This window comes from Cyprinodon variegatus, unplaced genomic scaffold (genome assembly GCF_000732505.1).
Source record: "Cyprinodon variegatus isolate N-32 unplaced genomic scaffold, C_variegatus-1.0 Scaffold292, whole genome shotgun sequence".
Lineage (NCBI taxonomy): Eukaryota > Metazoa > Chordata > Actinopteri > Cyprinodontiformes > Cyprinodontidae > Cyprinodon > Cyprinodon variegatus.
In genome coordinates this window covers 212,673-228,593 of record NW_015150745.1, presented here as the reverse complement: position 1 = coordinate 228,593, position 15,921 = coordinate 212,673, and the positions used below count along the sequence as shown (strand labels likewise).

At 37.3% G+C, this 15,921-nt stretch overlaps 1 protein-coding gene across 1 annotated transcript in view; it reads right to left on the bottom strand.

The window, feature by feature from the left end:
- Positions 1-15,921, bottom strand: part of LOC107090368 (neuropilin-1a-like) — a 92,556-nt gene that overhangs the window by 10,058 nt on the left and 66,577 nt on the right. The window contains exons 7-13 of the mRNA XM_015383697.1: positions 11,766-11,921; positions 10,536-10,680; positions 8,052-8,227; positions 7,664-7,819; positions 6,574-6,718; positions 1,897-2,061; positions 1,469-1,513 (exon numbers count right to left, since the gene is read on the bottom strand). Of these exons, the coding sequence (XP_015239183.1) occupies positions 1,469-1,513; positions 1,897-2,061; positions 6,574-6,718; positions 7,664-7,819; positions 8,052-8,227; positions 10,536-10,680; positions 11,766-11,921 (988 nt within the window). The remainder of the gene's footprint in view (positions 1-1,468; positions 1,514-1,896; positions 2,062-6,573; positions 6,719-7,663; positions 7,820-8,051; positions 8,228-10,535; positions 10,681-11,765; positions 11,922-15,921) is intronic.

The window sequence follows — 15,921 nt, the reverse complement described above, 5'->3', positions numbered from 1 at the left end:
GGATTTTTTTTTCAAGATGGAGCTCCAGGTAGATTTAGAATCGGGTACACTCCTGGAAAGTATCCAGGATGTACTAGAAAATAGCCTGAAAGTTCTAAGAGATGAATATTTAAGCCCCAGACTTGATTACATTGCAGGTCAGTTCCTACATCAGGTTTGTCCCTAAAGTATACTCTAAGTAAACTTTACAGAAAGAACTAGAAATGAAAAGTAAACTGTAAGCTGTGTAAAGGTAGTAATGTATTACTACCAGAGAAATAGAGCTCTTTATTAAATCTTTTAATGAATAAAAAGAGTATATAAAGAGACAACCACTGATTAAAAACAGCTTCATCTTAAACAGTTTCAGCAGAGATGGATGAGGGAAGTCTCCTCCGGTTCCTGCTGGTGGTGGAGCGGCCGCCGCAGTTAAACCACAGCATTCAAATGGATTCAGACGTCTGTGTTTTTTTTTTTTTTGCAGGCTAATAGGATGCAGAGATGACTGCGGAGCTGCACTGGCAGACCCCAAACTGCCTCCGTGCGATGCTTCAGCTCAGCTAATTGAGACCCAGGAGGCTTTTATTCTTTCTCTCCAGGAGATCCTCCCTCCGTTCTTCTCTTTCACCACAATTCTCTCCTTTTTGTCTGTTTACTACTGCAGTCATGCTGCTTAACCTTTCAATTTTTCCACTCTTCTCTTTCAGCTGAGGCCAGATAGTTTATTTGTAAAGGTTCAGCAATGTCTGACTGAGCTTTATGTGCATTCATGTCTTCTTTTTAGTTACATTTTTTTACGGCATGTGGCTCTAAGTTTTCTTTTACATGCCAGTGTGCCCATGCCGTGTTTTCAATGTGACAGCTTTTAGGATGATGAGAAGCACATTTTGTTTGTTTGTTTGCTTTTAATTGATGTGAAAGTGGAGTACTTTTCTAAGGTTTGATCGTCCAGAATGGTTAAAAGAACATGTTTGCTGACTGAATTCTTTTGGAAAATATCCATCTATCCATTTTCTGTCCCTCTTATCCTAGGCGGGGTCATGAGGGGTGCTGGTGCCTATCTAACAACCATTCACGTGCACACTCACACCTAAGGTGGATTTAGAGAAGTCATTTAACCTCACAGTCATGTTTTTGGACTGTGGGAGGAAGTCGGAGTACCCGGAGAGAACCCACACATGCACAGGGAGAACAAGTAAACTCCCTGCAGAAAGACCCTGGGCTGGGAATCGAACCCCAAACCTTCTTGCTGCAAGGCGCATTTGGAAAATAATCCAACAAAAACATTTGCTTGGCGTTATTTTTAATTTCATGGGATATTCTGGTACATCCTGGATAATTTAGCTTTTTTTCTACCTTGTTAAGATCAGTGAGTGTCATTTCTTTTCAGCCTGTGTTGAAAGTGATGTAACTTGACCTGAGATGTGACCGACTTCACAGAACAAAACGTTTAAAAAGTGGGGGAAGGTTTGCAGGGGAATATCCTCACCTGGAATGTTTGGACCGTCTGGGACCGTTTGGATCACGGAGACTCCTGTTACAGACAGATGGGACAGTCTGGGTTAGGTCAAAGGTCAGGGAGTCATGCCCCACCCGTACAAATGTCAACAAAAACACTAAATACCTTCCCCTTTAACAAAACAAAAAACATGTAACGTTGATGAAAGCCTCTGATGCTTAGTGGTCATAATAATCTGGTAGATAAAGGTGAGGCTGAAGAAGTGATGGTGCAGCCAACAGTGGTTTTATAAAAACAACCATAGTTTAGTAAAAAAAAAAGTTATAAAAACTTGTGCTTGAATTTGTAGGTTTATTATTTTATTGCTAAAAAGACAAAATATCAGGTTTTCCTTTAAAAATAAAAGTTTAAACAGGGAGGATCAGCTTAAAGAGGAGAAGGAACTGGTGTTTTCTTACGAAAAGGCTCGTAGTCGTCGGGATCCCCCATTTCATCACCACAGTCCTGCTGCCCGTCCTCGCAATCTGAGCTGAGCATCGTGTTGGGAGCCGTGGGCGGCGCTGCCGTGGTCGCTCCGAACGTTGTCATGGGGAGCGTGGAGGAAGGCGGGGAGGTGGGAGGACCTGTCGTGGTTATCAATGCAAAGCAAAGTATTTCAAAAAAGGATCAAAATGTGCAGAAAAAGTGCAAAACTAAAGTCAGATTTAACCCAGGGTTTATACAGGAAAGAGTAACTCTAACTTGATGCTTTTTAATGCTCTAACAAATAAACTTTAATGCCATCTACAAGTACCCATGACTCTTATATATATATGTATTTATACATAGAAAACACAGCAAAATCCCCATGTCATCTTTACGTTTTCCAGCCACTTTTTTTTTTAAATTTGCATTTTATCTTCTTACCTATTCTTTTATCTTTTTATCTGCCTCGCGCTTCTTTTCCGAACGTACGGCTTTACGATCAACCAGAAGCAGTTCCACGCAAATATGTTGTTTTATAATTACCTGAGGAAATTGTTTTTTATAAAAGTTTTATTTTTTTTAAATAAAGCATTTTCAATGCCATGATAATCACATTTAATGCATTTTAATGCCAAATAAGGTCTTAATTAGAAAAATTATAATTTCATGACTTTTAATGACCTGCGGAAACCTTGTAACCTTCATGGGAGGCTGAGAATTTCCCCCCAAAAAAACTAAAAGATTTGGATTTTCCTGAAAGTGTTTTAAAAGCTGAAGTCACAGAATGTCTAAGATGGTCTTAAACGTGTGCTAAGAAGTATCAGACATTATTATTACTATTATTATTATCGTGTTGTAGAATCTGGGAAATCATCCAGAAAAATCACCTGGAATCTTCAAGAAGGCATCTTTAAATCTGCAGAACTAACATTGATCTTCCATTAAAACATGTAGCGGGTTGAAATATAGAGGACACCCTAAGGAATATTATACCCTATAAATAAATGTAAATATAAATTCATAGAACATAACTTGTAGGTGAAAGGATGTACAAACAAAGCAGAAAGCAAACTAAATAAGGTTTTTGGTATTATTTAGAATGATACCCTGTCAGCTTTACTCATCAAATAATATCGGGCCGAAATTTTAGGAAGCAACTCAAAAAGGTCCAGAAAAATAACCTTTAAACTGGGAAAGTTTTCTAAGAAAACAGCATAATGCTTTGGGAAGGAACTTTTTAGATTCAGAAGAGTAACCTTTATATCCAAGGAACATATCTGTTAAATTACAAATCCACGGATAATCTGTGGAGAGTATCCTGTAAGCTCCATGAAACCTGGTCAGTTCTATAATATTAAATGAGCATTGTAGAACTTTTGTTTATAGATACATACAGACATAATGAAAGTAGACATTAGGTCCAACCTGGTTACAGTTGATCTATTGTTATTTCAGAGTTATAGGTGATGCTATTAGCTAATCCCACCATTATTCTATGATGGAAAGATTCATAATGTTACGAATATAGATCCAAAGTACTTTACTGGCTTTGGGGGAGATTCAGAGAAAGTAACCTGCAAATTCAACTACTTGAAAGTGACCTGAATGGTTCAGAAAGCACCGGATCAGACGTGTCTTTATAAAACAGGTCTCTGAATGTTCCCTCAGCTGAAGGAACCTTTATTTAATCAAACCTGCTGCTGAAATCCATCCTATTCCAATAAATTCAACCAAATCCCGGATGTAATCAAACCGTATTATTGACATTCTGAGTGGGATGGATGGAGGTTTGTTTTCCCAGCACTAAGCATGTTTTAACTTCTAACTAATCTGCTGTCATATCACAAAGCTCGTTAGTTCCCTCCTGCCTGCCTGAGCTTGATTTGTTGCCTCTATGATTGTATGAAAACAGAAACGCACACAAAGCATCTTCGGATGCATCTCTGTGTGAGGAATCTAAACAAAGCTGAATGATCTGAAATCTGAGATCCACTTTTATCACGATAAACATTAACAAAGAGAAAAGAAAAACGCAGCAAAGTGAGCTTCCAGTTCCACATTAATGCTGGGATGTACGGCTAACTGAATGCCCTGTTTGGGTCATTGAGCTGCTGAAGGAGGACGTTTTGTTTGCAGAAGTAAAGAAAGAGTTTGAATGAATTCAAATAAAAGTTCTATTTGGAAAAGAAACAGGCAGACAGGACCAAAGATCCTCTATAGAACTAAACAGAGGAGATTCCTTTGTTGCATTTTATTAAGCGCCAACATCAGCTGATAGCTGCACTGTTGTGTCTCTCTTTTCCTCTGCTGTTTAGTGTAAACTCACACAGGATGCAACACATGCATTAAGTTTGATTCTTAAAACAAAGCTCTTCTTTTTTGTATCAATAGTTTTAACAAAGAAATCCTTTTTTTTTTAATAATGACAGGGTCATACACATATGTGGAGTGGAGCTGTTGAGCTGAGGACCAGATCATGTAAAGGAAAGAAAAATTTTGGCTAAACGGCTAAAGTTTGAGCTTGGAAATGTTCACTTTACAGCAGCTGTTCGTTGCAAACTAAAAAAGTTTATTATCCCTAAAGGGAGCCGTGACGTCGTCTGAGGCGAGACCAGAATCCACCAGTAACTGAAGGTTGTAAAACGTTTATATGCACATAAATCCTTATCAAACCAGCTATTAATAATGACAGCAGGCAGCAGCACAGGTTTAGTTTAAAGCAGAATGTGAGCTGTTCCTGCTTATTACGTTACTATATTGTCAATGCTACTTTAACTTGAAATAAAACAAAAAAGAGCTCAGCATTTAACACATTTTAAAAGTTTACGCATTAAACATTTTCCAACTTCATGTTTAATGCAAGACAGATATTTTTATCCTCTTTATACGGCTCTGCTGCTCTCTCCCACTTAAAAAAAAAGTATCTCATCTGCTTTGGCTGATTTTTATCGCTTTCCCTGCAGGGCAACCAGATACTCCGCCAGAGAGCCCGCTTCCTCCCTTCATCTGTTCCTCGCTCACCTCCTGTGAGAGGTCACGCCCTGCCTTCCCTCCTTTTCTCCCCTGCAGCTCTGACCAACTGCAGCAGCAGCAGGAGAAACAAACCCGCCCTGGCATGCCTCAGCCTTTACTCCCAGCCCTCCAAGAAGCCGGCAGACCCAGACTGGGAGCAAGTTCATGTAAAAACATCCAAAATGCATAAACTATTTCAGCTTACATTAATGTTTTATTAATCCATTAGTTCTGAAACAGTAGACCAATATGAATGTATTGAATATAAGGATTAGAGAATCTAACTGCTGCTTGCAGAACAACAATGCAGCTTATTAACATCAGATGCAAACATCAGCATCTGGAATTTATAAAACTCACCAAGGATGAATTATTGGCAACTATACGATGCAAACATTTAAAGTATTTAGCGCCTTTACAGTAACTTTGCAATGAAATCATGTTGAGCAGATATGAGATTCTGATAGTAGAATTATTCTAAGGTAAAATACTAGAATCAGTATTTCAGTACTACTTCAGTAGAATGTTTAGATCAGTCTGTTTATCAGTGTTTGTGCTTTTTGGTGTCTATTTTCTTTCTTAAATCAACAGGAAAATGTAGGTTACCATAACACACCAGGGGTGGGTAGTAGCGAGTTACATTTCCTTGATTACATTTTTACACAAAATGTACTTACAGAAGTAGTTTTATTGCACTGTGCTTATTAATTTTACTTGAGTAATATTATTGGAAAGTATTGCTTACTCTACCGTGAGTAAATCTGGCACAATTGTTTACAATTTATGTTAATAGATTTCTTGTTTGTAAACAGGTTTTGCTGTTTTATAGGTGTAATTATCTGCTCTGCTCATAGAAGCCAATTTTTAGTTCCACTGAACATACAGTAAACAGTGGATGTTGTCATTCTATTCATTGTGTCACTCTTTAAACATAGATTAAATTGTGTCTAAAACAATATTCCTGCAGGTGCAGGAAGTTTGGTTTAGAGATACTTGACTGATCCTGACCTTAACCTATTAAATACACCTTTAGGATAAACTAGCGTGGAGCATTGAATTCTGGGTTTTATATCTGATTATGAACCCCTCCCCGCCAACCTAGATGTTTATAGAATAGTTGGTCTGCAATGCGGATCCATCTAAAAATATGACACTGAGATGAAAAACAAAAGGTAATGAAATTTCATATATATGCTAAAATAGAGGGCATTAACTGCTTTAAGTATATTGGTTTAAAATAATCTATTTAGTAAAGAGTCTCTTCTGCTAGAAGTTATTCGCTAGTTATGTTAGACATTGGATATTTTTGCTTTCTACCAAGCATTCTTTTATAATTTTAGCTTTCCGATTTTATTATTTTTAAATATTAATCACAGGATTGTGATTAGTAAGCTGTTCAAGATCATCTATCAGATACTTTTTTTACTCTAACTCAGGTTGTTTTCTGCTTGCTTACTTCTTACTTTTACTTTAGTAGAAATATGTTGAAGTAGCCCTGCCTTCACTTACAAAGTAAGTAAGACAAATTTTCAATGATTGATTGATTGATAGGTAGATAGATAGATAGATAGATAGATAGATAGATAGATAGATAGATAGATAGATAGATAGATAGATAGACTCAATCAGTTTTCTGCAGACTCTTGGTTTGAACTTACCTTCCAGTTCACAGCCCAGCAGCTCCAAACGCAGACCCATGCCCTCTGCAGTCGCTCTCTCTGGGTAGATCCGGACGAATCGGGTCAGAAGTGGACTGAGCGATCTCAGCTCTGGGGTTTCATGGTTCTGATTTCCAACAAATATCTGGAAAAAAAACCAAAGTACATGCAGAAGTTAGCTTTTAAATTTATCCCTGCATGAAGTGAAGCAGTGTCCAGATCTTGTCAGAATAGAGCTGTCTTTAGTCAGGTGTTTTAGAAATAATTCATGAATTCTCACTGATGCTGAGGTCAACACAAGGAACAGCATAACAAAACGTTACTGATGAGGCCTTTCTTTCAAACTGACAGAAACCTAATAGAAGAAAGAAAAAGAGGGATATTTTTGTGATCTTAAAAGCGTTCTGCTCTCTATTCTGCAGGTTTCAACTGTTTCCTTAATATAAATCTCATAAAAACACCTGAATTCATCCAAATCAGGCGTGTTTTTTGAAAAGCAGCTACAACCAGGACAGAAATGAAGGTTTTATGTCTTTTTCAGAACACATTCTTAAGCGTTGAAAATTAAAAACATGTCCTCCTTGTGCTGCAAATCATTAAACGTTGGTGTATACATTTTCAGCAGTGGCTTCCTTTACGATAACAGAAATAGTACGTCATCCAGCGTGCGTGCTTCAGACGGAGCTTGTAGAAGCATAAATTCTGGCACCGGCTCCGGTCTCGCTGAGCCTTCCCGCTCCAACTTCTGAGGAGCTGCTTTTGCAAAGGAACAACACAGGAAGCAGAGGGGAAGGCGTGGAGAGGACGGATGGAGAAGCATGCCGAGCTCAGCCTAGAGTAAATCAGCAGGAGGCTGACAGCCATAAGGAACGCATACAGGAGGATGTAGCACCAACTGGACCGGGTCGAGGAGGGGAAACTGGGTCTTAGGAGCAACAGCGTGGCTTTCCTGTTGTGGGCAGGGACTAAAAGATTCCTGGGTTCAAACACCTTCCAGATCTGAATCCAGAAACAATGCTGAGCTGCCTATCCTAATCCCCATTAGATGTAATGTTGTAAATCCAAATGCGAGTGATTTTAGGGATCTAACCTTGGGCTTCGTGGTGTTCTCCTCCTTAATGATGGTCCAGTGGTCTCCGTCCAGGCTGTGGCCCAGCTTAAACCTCTTCATATAAACGTTGCGGTCGCGGTGTTTTCCTCCCTGGATCACCACACCGCTCAGCATTTTGTCCTGGCCCAAATCCACCTGAAAGGGAGCACATTTTATAAGGATTTAATGCTCTGGGATAATAGAATATGAAAATAAACAATGACTCTAAGCTGCTAAAGCCTAAGTAAAGCCACTAAAACAGAATAAACGATATTGACTTTCTTTTATTGTTGACTATCTAAGGGAAAATCTTCATAAACTGTCTGTGCTGAACATCGGACCATTTGTTTGAAGCATAAGCTCAGAGGCAGCCGAGCTACAAACCAACCTGTAACCACTCGTTTCTGAAGGGCTGCTTGGTCTGCTGCCCGGTCCACCCCGACCGGCCCGTCAATAACCGGACGTTCTCAGCCACCCAGCCCCGGTCTGCGAAGGACGAGGCGCTGATCTGAGCGTCGGAGATCTGCCCTGACACCATGCCTAACATCGACGAGCACGGGTAGTCTGGAAAAAAGACCAGAACGGATTAAATGGTCGGAGGTTTGGGAACTTTGAAGACCTGTAGGGTTTGATAAGGAACAAATCAGCAAAACCATCTGGATTTTTTGGTGATGTGTTTATTTGAATGAAGCTGTTAAAATAATCATCATTGATGATGTGTGAGTTTATTACACCTTAATATTAGCTGCCTGCTGCGTGTTTGAACTGATGTTTTCCTCTAATTCAGACAGTTCCTCTGTCCGGATATACAGTTCTAATCTTCATTCTGTACTTGGCAAAGATTTGGGAATGGAATGAGAGCGGTGTCCTTCAGCTATGAACAAAGTGTAATATTTTGATAAGGCTGGAGCCATGGATGTCTACTCATCTGCTAACGTGTATGATGTAATGATGTAATGATGTGACAGACTTCTCTGATCTGAGTAAGATTACAATTTCTATCAAAATCTGTTGTCATGTCTCCTGGTTATTTACCGGTAATACATATAAGTAATGAAGTAAGAGAACCGGAGAGATAGAGCTTCAAGGTGTAAACACAGAGTCTATCTTTAACAACACAATGGGATAAAGGTTTTCTGGGGTCCAGATAAATACTATCATCTAAATTTATGGGGGATCTATTTTTTTAATTGTTATTAGAAGTCTAATTGCATAGGTCAGTTATGAGCAGTCAATATCTTAACAGCAGCAGAGAACAAACCGATGAAAGTGAATCCAGTTTGGAGACAATTTCATTTTTAATAAACTTGATCTCTGAAAAACCTTTTTATAATCTTTAATTAAAAAGACAACATTAAACATTTGTGTTTTAACAGAAGTTTTTTTGTTTTAATTTTTACTGAAAGTGAATCTTAGATTCATAATTCATACAAATCCTGATTGTCTGAAATAATGATTGTAAATATGTTTTCATTTTGATAAATATAAAAAATGTCCCAATTCCTTCAAAATGATTTAGTTAACCAGATATGACACAAATTAATGTTCATTAAACTGATAAAAAAAAGACTGATCCTATCTTATTAAACTCCAGGAAATTAGAATCCAAGATTTGTTTCTGAATGAAACAATGTTAAAGCTGGATATAAAATAATAATTCTGTCAGGAATAACAATGAAAGGGAAATAATCCTATTTTTTTTTTTTATTTTTAAACTAAATGTTTGATAAATTATCCTTGTTTCTTATTCAACTGTTTAGATATTGAAGGAATTTGATAATTTCTGTTTAACATTAGCAATACTTGGTCAAGGTAATTTCAATAGTGACACAATTTTTACACTTAGGTTGAAAAATCTGGAGTAATGAAAGCAAATCACCTACTAAATAAGCCAAAATGAAAGAAGTGGATTTATTCTTTTGAAAGATTTTCTAATATGTAGCTTAGGCGGAAGTTCAACTGTAGAAACTGATTGCTCTCCTACATCCACCTGCGACACAGCCAATCAGCTTTGAACCACATGTCCATAAAAGCCAATTGGCATCCAAAGTTCATCTTAAAAGGCCTCCGATACGCGTCTTACTGCGTTCCCTTTCTCATCTTAACCGGGCCGGCAGAAGACCGCCATGTTCTGGTTCTGCCAGAGGTTTCTTCCTAATGGGGAGTTTTTCCTCTCCACTGTCGCTCCATGCTTGCTTATCATGAACAGGTTCTGTCAACCTGTGTTATCCAGCTGGACTTCCATCTTCCAGGTCCTTGAGTGAATTACTAACATCAGCTCACGCATTCCACTGGATCTCCCCATAAAGCTCAGCTTACCGTCTCGTTAACCAGCAGTCTGAGTGCCAAAGACAGAGTAATTGTATCAATAAATTGCTCCTAATTGTCTTTTCTCTTCGTGTGAGTTTTTCAGATTGAACTTTGAGTCAAACAAGGCTGCAGAATGAGAGCTAAGAGTCCGGGTCTCCAGTCAGCTACATAAACTTCATGGAGCATTCCTCCCCTGAGTTTCTCATAGCACATCAGAGAGGGAGAATAATGTCAGAGGATGATTAATGAGCCAGAAACATCCTGCTCTGCTTTAGTGTAATGAATAACTGTGTCCTTCAGTGGGGAGGTTTTTACTCGCTGTGGAAGTAATAATTATTTAAAATCAACAGAAAATGGTTGGGGGTTGTAGCTCCACACATAATAGCCAAATTAGCTTGATACATGAGGTGAAAAAAATGGTATAAAGGGAAAACCAGAAGAAATAAGGCAATCATCAAAGGTGGACTTTTACAGTTATCAGGAATGTCAATAAATGAGAGAAACATATCAGATGGCAAAGACAGACCAGAATCATCGGGTAAAGATTTAACGCGGCGATTACCTGATATTCTGCAGCCGTAGACCTCAAAGCGCATGCAGATGCCCTGTTCCCAGGTATAAGGGCGAATACGGATGTATCGAGTCAAGGTGGGTTTGGGCAGGAAATCACGGACTTCGTCTGTAGGGTTGGAGTTCCCTCGAAAGATCTGAAATCATGTCAAAAGATGTAGTTTGTTGTTGTAGTTAATTGTTTATTTTTTTTTTATCATTATATGGTCTTTGGAAGCAAATAAATATTCCTCATTGACTATAACCAGTTTCTTTTCTCTCAGAAAAGTCTGAATGATGATGATTACTAGAAATGGAAAAATAGAAATGATCTTTAGAAGGTATTTTCAATCATATAGTTGTGCGTTTAGTTCAGTAGTTGTATTAAAAGCATCTTTTATGGTTCAGTCTGGGCAGTGTTTGTTGAAGCAGCAGCGCAGGACGCCAGGCGAGGAGCCTGGACAGCGCCATCAGGGGTTTGCTTTCTCTCTCAGCCCGGTTCCAGCCTGATTACTGTTAATAAAAGCTACTGTTAAAGACATAAAAACCAATTAAGCTCAACTAATAAAAGCAGGGTTTCTTGCATTACCCAGGTCTGGATACATAACAAAAAATTTTACAGAAAAATTTTCTAGTTCTCAGACTTTTCGATCTAGCAAGAAAATTATCATTCTTTCTAAATATTCTTTTATCTATTTATTTATTTATTTTTACTTTTCTGTATTCTATTTTTTATTTTTCATGATTTTAGCAAACATTTTAATAAACAGTATTTTGGATTTTAAAACATTTAGTGGTAACCCCTCAAATAAATACTACTTCTACCTCATTTACTACTATAAGGCACTGAAGAACAACCATGGCGGAGATAAAGTGCTGCACATACTGTGTAAAAGAATAAAACTTGGCATATAAAACAACTAGAAAGCAGAAGAAAAAACTGTTAAAAAATAATAAAGTATAGTAAAAAAACAAAGGCATTTAAGTTCCCTATGTGTGCTTTATAAATAAACATTGAGTGCAGGATCATCAAATCTGCCAAATCAGCAGCCAACGTCATTCCTGTATAATGTCACCATTTGGGAAACATGCCTGAAGAGACTTTATACAAACAAGAAAATATTTTGCTCTAAAATAAGGATATTTGATTTCCAACCACAACATTTAGATGTGAAATGCAACTTTTGTGTAAAGTTCTTTATTATGTATTGGTGTTAAATGGACACTGTTGCAGCATCTTTACCTTCTGTTTGGATCCTTCCTTCACTGCTATCCAGTCCTCTCCATTGGTGCTGAGGTCCACTTTGTAGGAACGGACAAAGTAGTGCTTATTGGTCTCCTTGGAAATTGCCCCCTGAGTCCCGATGTTTGTGACAAACCTGAGAAACCCCAAGTCCACCTGTAATTACACACAAAATCAACAAAAGTTTTTTTCTAAATAGCATCAGAGGAGATACGCAGTAAATTAAACCTTATATGCTTCATATAACCTTCATTATCAAGGGGTTTCGTTGAGGGTTTGAGTTTCTCATTTGTGCAGTATTACTCGTATTTGGTGCGTAATACAAGGCTGAAAGGAAAGGTCTAGACCAGGGGTCTTCAACATTTTCCAGGCCAAGGACCCCCAAAGTAATGGGGCGATGGAGCGGCGACCCCCTGATTATATATATTGTATAAATACTATGTATATTATGGAGGACCAACTCTGCATATTTAGAAATGAATAAATACAGGAATAAATAAATAAAAAAGGGCAGAAGGTGACCCTCTATAATATGCAGAAATGCATATAGAAATGTAAAAATTCCTTTGTATTTTTTTCCTTTTTATTTTTTTACCCTAAAAAATAAAAAGGAAAAAAATACAAAGGAAGAATAAAAAAGACAAAAATATTATATCTTGCACATAAATAAATACTTAAAAAAATAAGTAATAAATAAATAAAGTTGAAGATTATAATGGACGATAAATAAATAAGCTAATTATTACAAAGGTGAATAAATAAAGAAGCTAATTAAAAGAGATATATACATTTATGTCTCCCTGTATAATTTAATTTCTATCCACATTTATTTGGGGGCAATTAATTGTATGCTTATTTATTTATTGAGCATTTATTTATTTCTGTATTTATTTTCAAATATGGCAGAGTTGTTCCTCCATATATTACAGATGGAGTAATGTAACAAAGGTAATTTTGCCCTGGGATTATTAAAGTATTTCTGATTCTGATTCCTGGTTGATGGGACAGGTGTTGTGAATGAAACGGTGCCCAGCTTGAAAGAGCTCCTGTGTGTCACTGAATGAGTGCATTGGTGACTGAAAGACATTTTCTGCCTCCATTTATCTGTTTACTACAGTTGAATTCATGTTAATGTGGATTTAAAGACATTTCAATTAGTGGAAAAAAACTGCAGGGGGGAATATAAAAAAAAAAAAAAGTCTACTAAACTAAAACCTTCATGACCCCCATGCAGTACTTCTGTGGTTGCGGACCCCCTGTTGAAGATCTCTGGTCTAGATGGTGCTGCTAGCACAGCTATTAAAATAGCAGTTAGCTTCGGGTAAAAAGATATTATAAAAACACTGTTAAATCAATAAAAACATTTAAAATACGCAACTGCAGCATCAATAAACTGGTATAGCAATGTTTAGCATATAGCTGTTCAAGTTAGCTTACCAAACCTAGCATGCTAGCAGCTAGGAGGTAGCTCGGGTTAACATAAAGCAGAATAAAGAAATAAAACTTGATTAAACAATTATTAAAATGAGATTCAGGACAGGCAGGAGCTGTGGGATAAAAGGATAATGCAATTGTTGTTCACAGATTATATGGAGGTTTATCAACTGGGCCATGGTGAACTTTAAAATTTACTGAAACAGCTAGCTAAGAATATAAGAGGACAAAGGAGGAAATAGTTTTGATCCTTTGTAATAAAGAAAATTGAACTGTAATTTATGTGACTGTTAAAGAATTAGAAGCTAAAACGTTGCTAAATAAAGGGTGAAATTTATCATCTCACTTATTTTGTTAGGGTTTAGTTTGTTGGACTTAGCAATGTTAGGTTCTCAGCCCTTTTTAATGCTTCCTTCAGCTTGGGGCATAATGTATACTTTTCAGATCTTTAAGCATCATGTCATCAAAAAGGTGACATTTAAATCAGTTTATGATAATATGATTATGGTGGTCTAATATGGAAGCTGAAACGTGACTTAACTGCCTTAAAAAATAGTTAATTGCAGAGCTTAAATGTATTAAAAAGGAGGAAAATCCGTATTTAATAAAATGAGAATTCATCTCTGTATATATTCTGGTCATCTTTGATAATAAAATGAGTGTGTGGTGATATAGAAACATTCATGTCTAACAGAAAGAAAAAGTGAGCTCTTATACGTCAAGCCTAAAATCAGCCTAATAAGTCAGGAATGTTCTTCCATTTTACAGAGAGAGGGCTTTTTTAGTTTAAGTTAGGATATAAATGGCAAGTAAAGTCCCCCTTTAAGACATATCACAGGACTCTTCAGACAGTCTTAAAATAGAAAAGAAATTCAATTGTATCTAATTTGATTTTGTTCTACTGCAAGTCGGTTAAAGGAAAACACATTCATATGGAATTACTTTCAGATTTATACTAAAAATCTGTTTTTCTTTAACTACAAAGTTCTTACATATTCAAAGAAAGTCTTTATCTATAAGTTAATTTGCAGTATCACATTCCTTGGAAACAGTTTTCTTTTAATTATCATGAAATTGTGATCAGAGGGCTAAAAGTCTGATAGAAAATACATACTGGATGCTGTCTAATCTGAACAGAGGGCTGTTCAAACTACTTTCCCTGAAAGCAGCAGTGAAATGACTAATAAGCTGATGGTTATCATCAAAGAGTAGCAGAGATTACAAAAAGCCCGACAGTTCTTACAGTGTAAAAAATTAATAGTTGTTATCTAAACTGGAAAATACTGGAAGTTGTTCAGCAACTGCACACATGCAGGCGTCATAACTTCCCCTGCATGAAGGCATGAAACCAGTCTAACCATGTAATCAATGAGGCTATTCTCCATCTGACCTCCATTTCAATCCTGTTTGTTGAGTTTAGGCTTTATGAATTTGAGACCAGAATAAGCTCATTGGTTGAGTGTGTGGGATGTATGCAGTATGCACTGTGTAATTACACGACCGTGGAGGCGCTGCTTTACATGGGAAGGCCCCACAGGGCGGGTGTTGACTTCTTCTGCCGATGCTTTTTCAGGAAAGGAGCAGGAAATAGCGCGCTGCAAGTCTCTGTGGGATCTTTGTCTGACAAGGAGACCCCTGGGAAATCATGTTGCGTGGGATTGCTCTCTGCCGCTCCCACGTCTGTTTTCATCTAAGTTCCCATGAGGCGCATCACTTCTTAGCACTAAGCCTATATGAAAAGGTCGCATGTAGTAAATTTAAATCTAAACACACTGTTAAAGCTCTGGTGTTTATTAAAGTCTGAAAAAATGATGCCTCTAACTTAAATCTTGCTTTATTTTGAACTGCTAGACTGTAAGTAACAGTTTGTAACTCAGCTCTTTCCTAAAAAGACGACCAGAGTTAAGGGAAATAACGACTTTTTGTGGAACTATAGCATTTTTGCACAAAAATAAAGTTATAGGACGGTTCATAGTAATGCTCGGCGCATTCTAGGACCATTGAAGCCCATAAAGTTTGATCAACAAGTTTCCAGAGCTTCTTTTACTGCTCATAAATTCAGAATGGCTGTTCAATGTTGGACTACTTTCGTTCTTATCCTACAGAAAGTGCTGCAGTTCCAATTATGAAGAAAATCTAAAGAAAAATGGTATTACTCCAGTACTAAATTCTCTTATTTGGCTGCTTGTTAAATAGAAGAATATTAACTGAAATTCTCCTTAATTTGTATAAAGCCCTTAACCGCCCAGCCTCAGCAAATGTCAGAGATTTGGTTATTCTGTATGTTTCTACTTGAAAACTTTGCTTGTCAGGGTTTCCAAAAAGTAAAATGGGAGGCAAATCTATTTAATAGTTCCTAGTTTCTGTCAAAGAAGTAAACACGTGTTAAAACTCTACTTGAAATTTAGATCTCTTCATGTTACTTTCTACAGCTAAGTACCAGTTATTACCACCATTAACTTTTTGTTCACTCTAAAGATGATGCATTTGGCCCCGACATACAGTTTTTAACTTAGTCTTTCCTGGAGAAAGCTACTGAAGAGGCTTTACATCCCAGATATTTCTACTCCTCCCTTGGCAGTGAACTGTTTGGTTGTGTTTCCTTCACAAAGCCACTAAAGCAGTTTTTAAAATTTTGTTGTGTTTAGGAAATGTGCCAAAATATGACAGCATAGTTTGGTAAAAGTCGTAGGGAAGCGGCTGCTCCAACCGTTGCATTTCC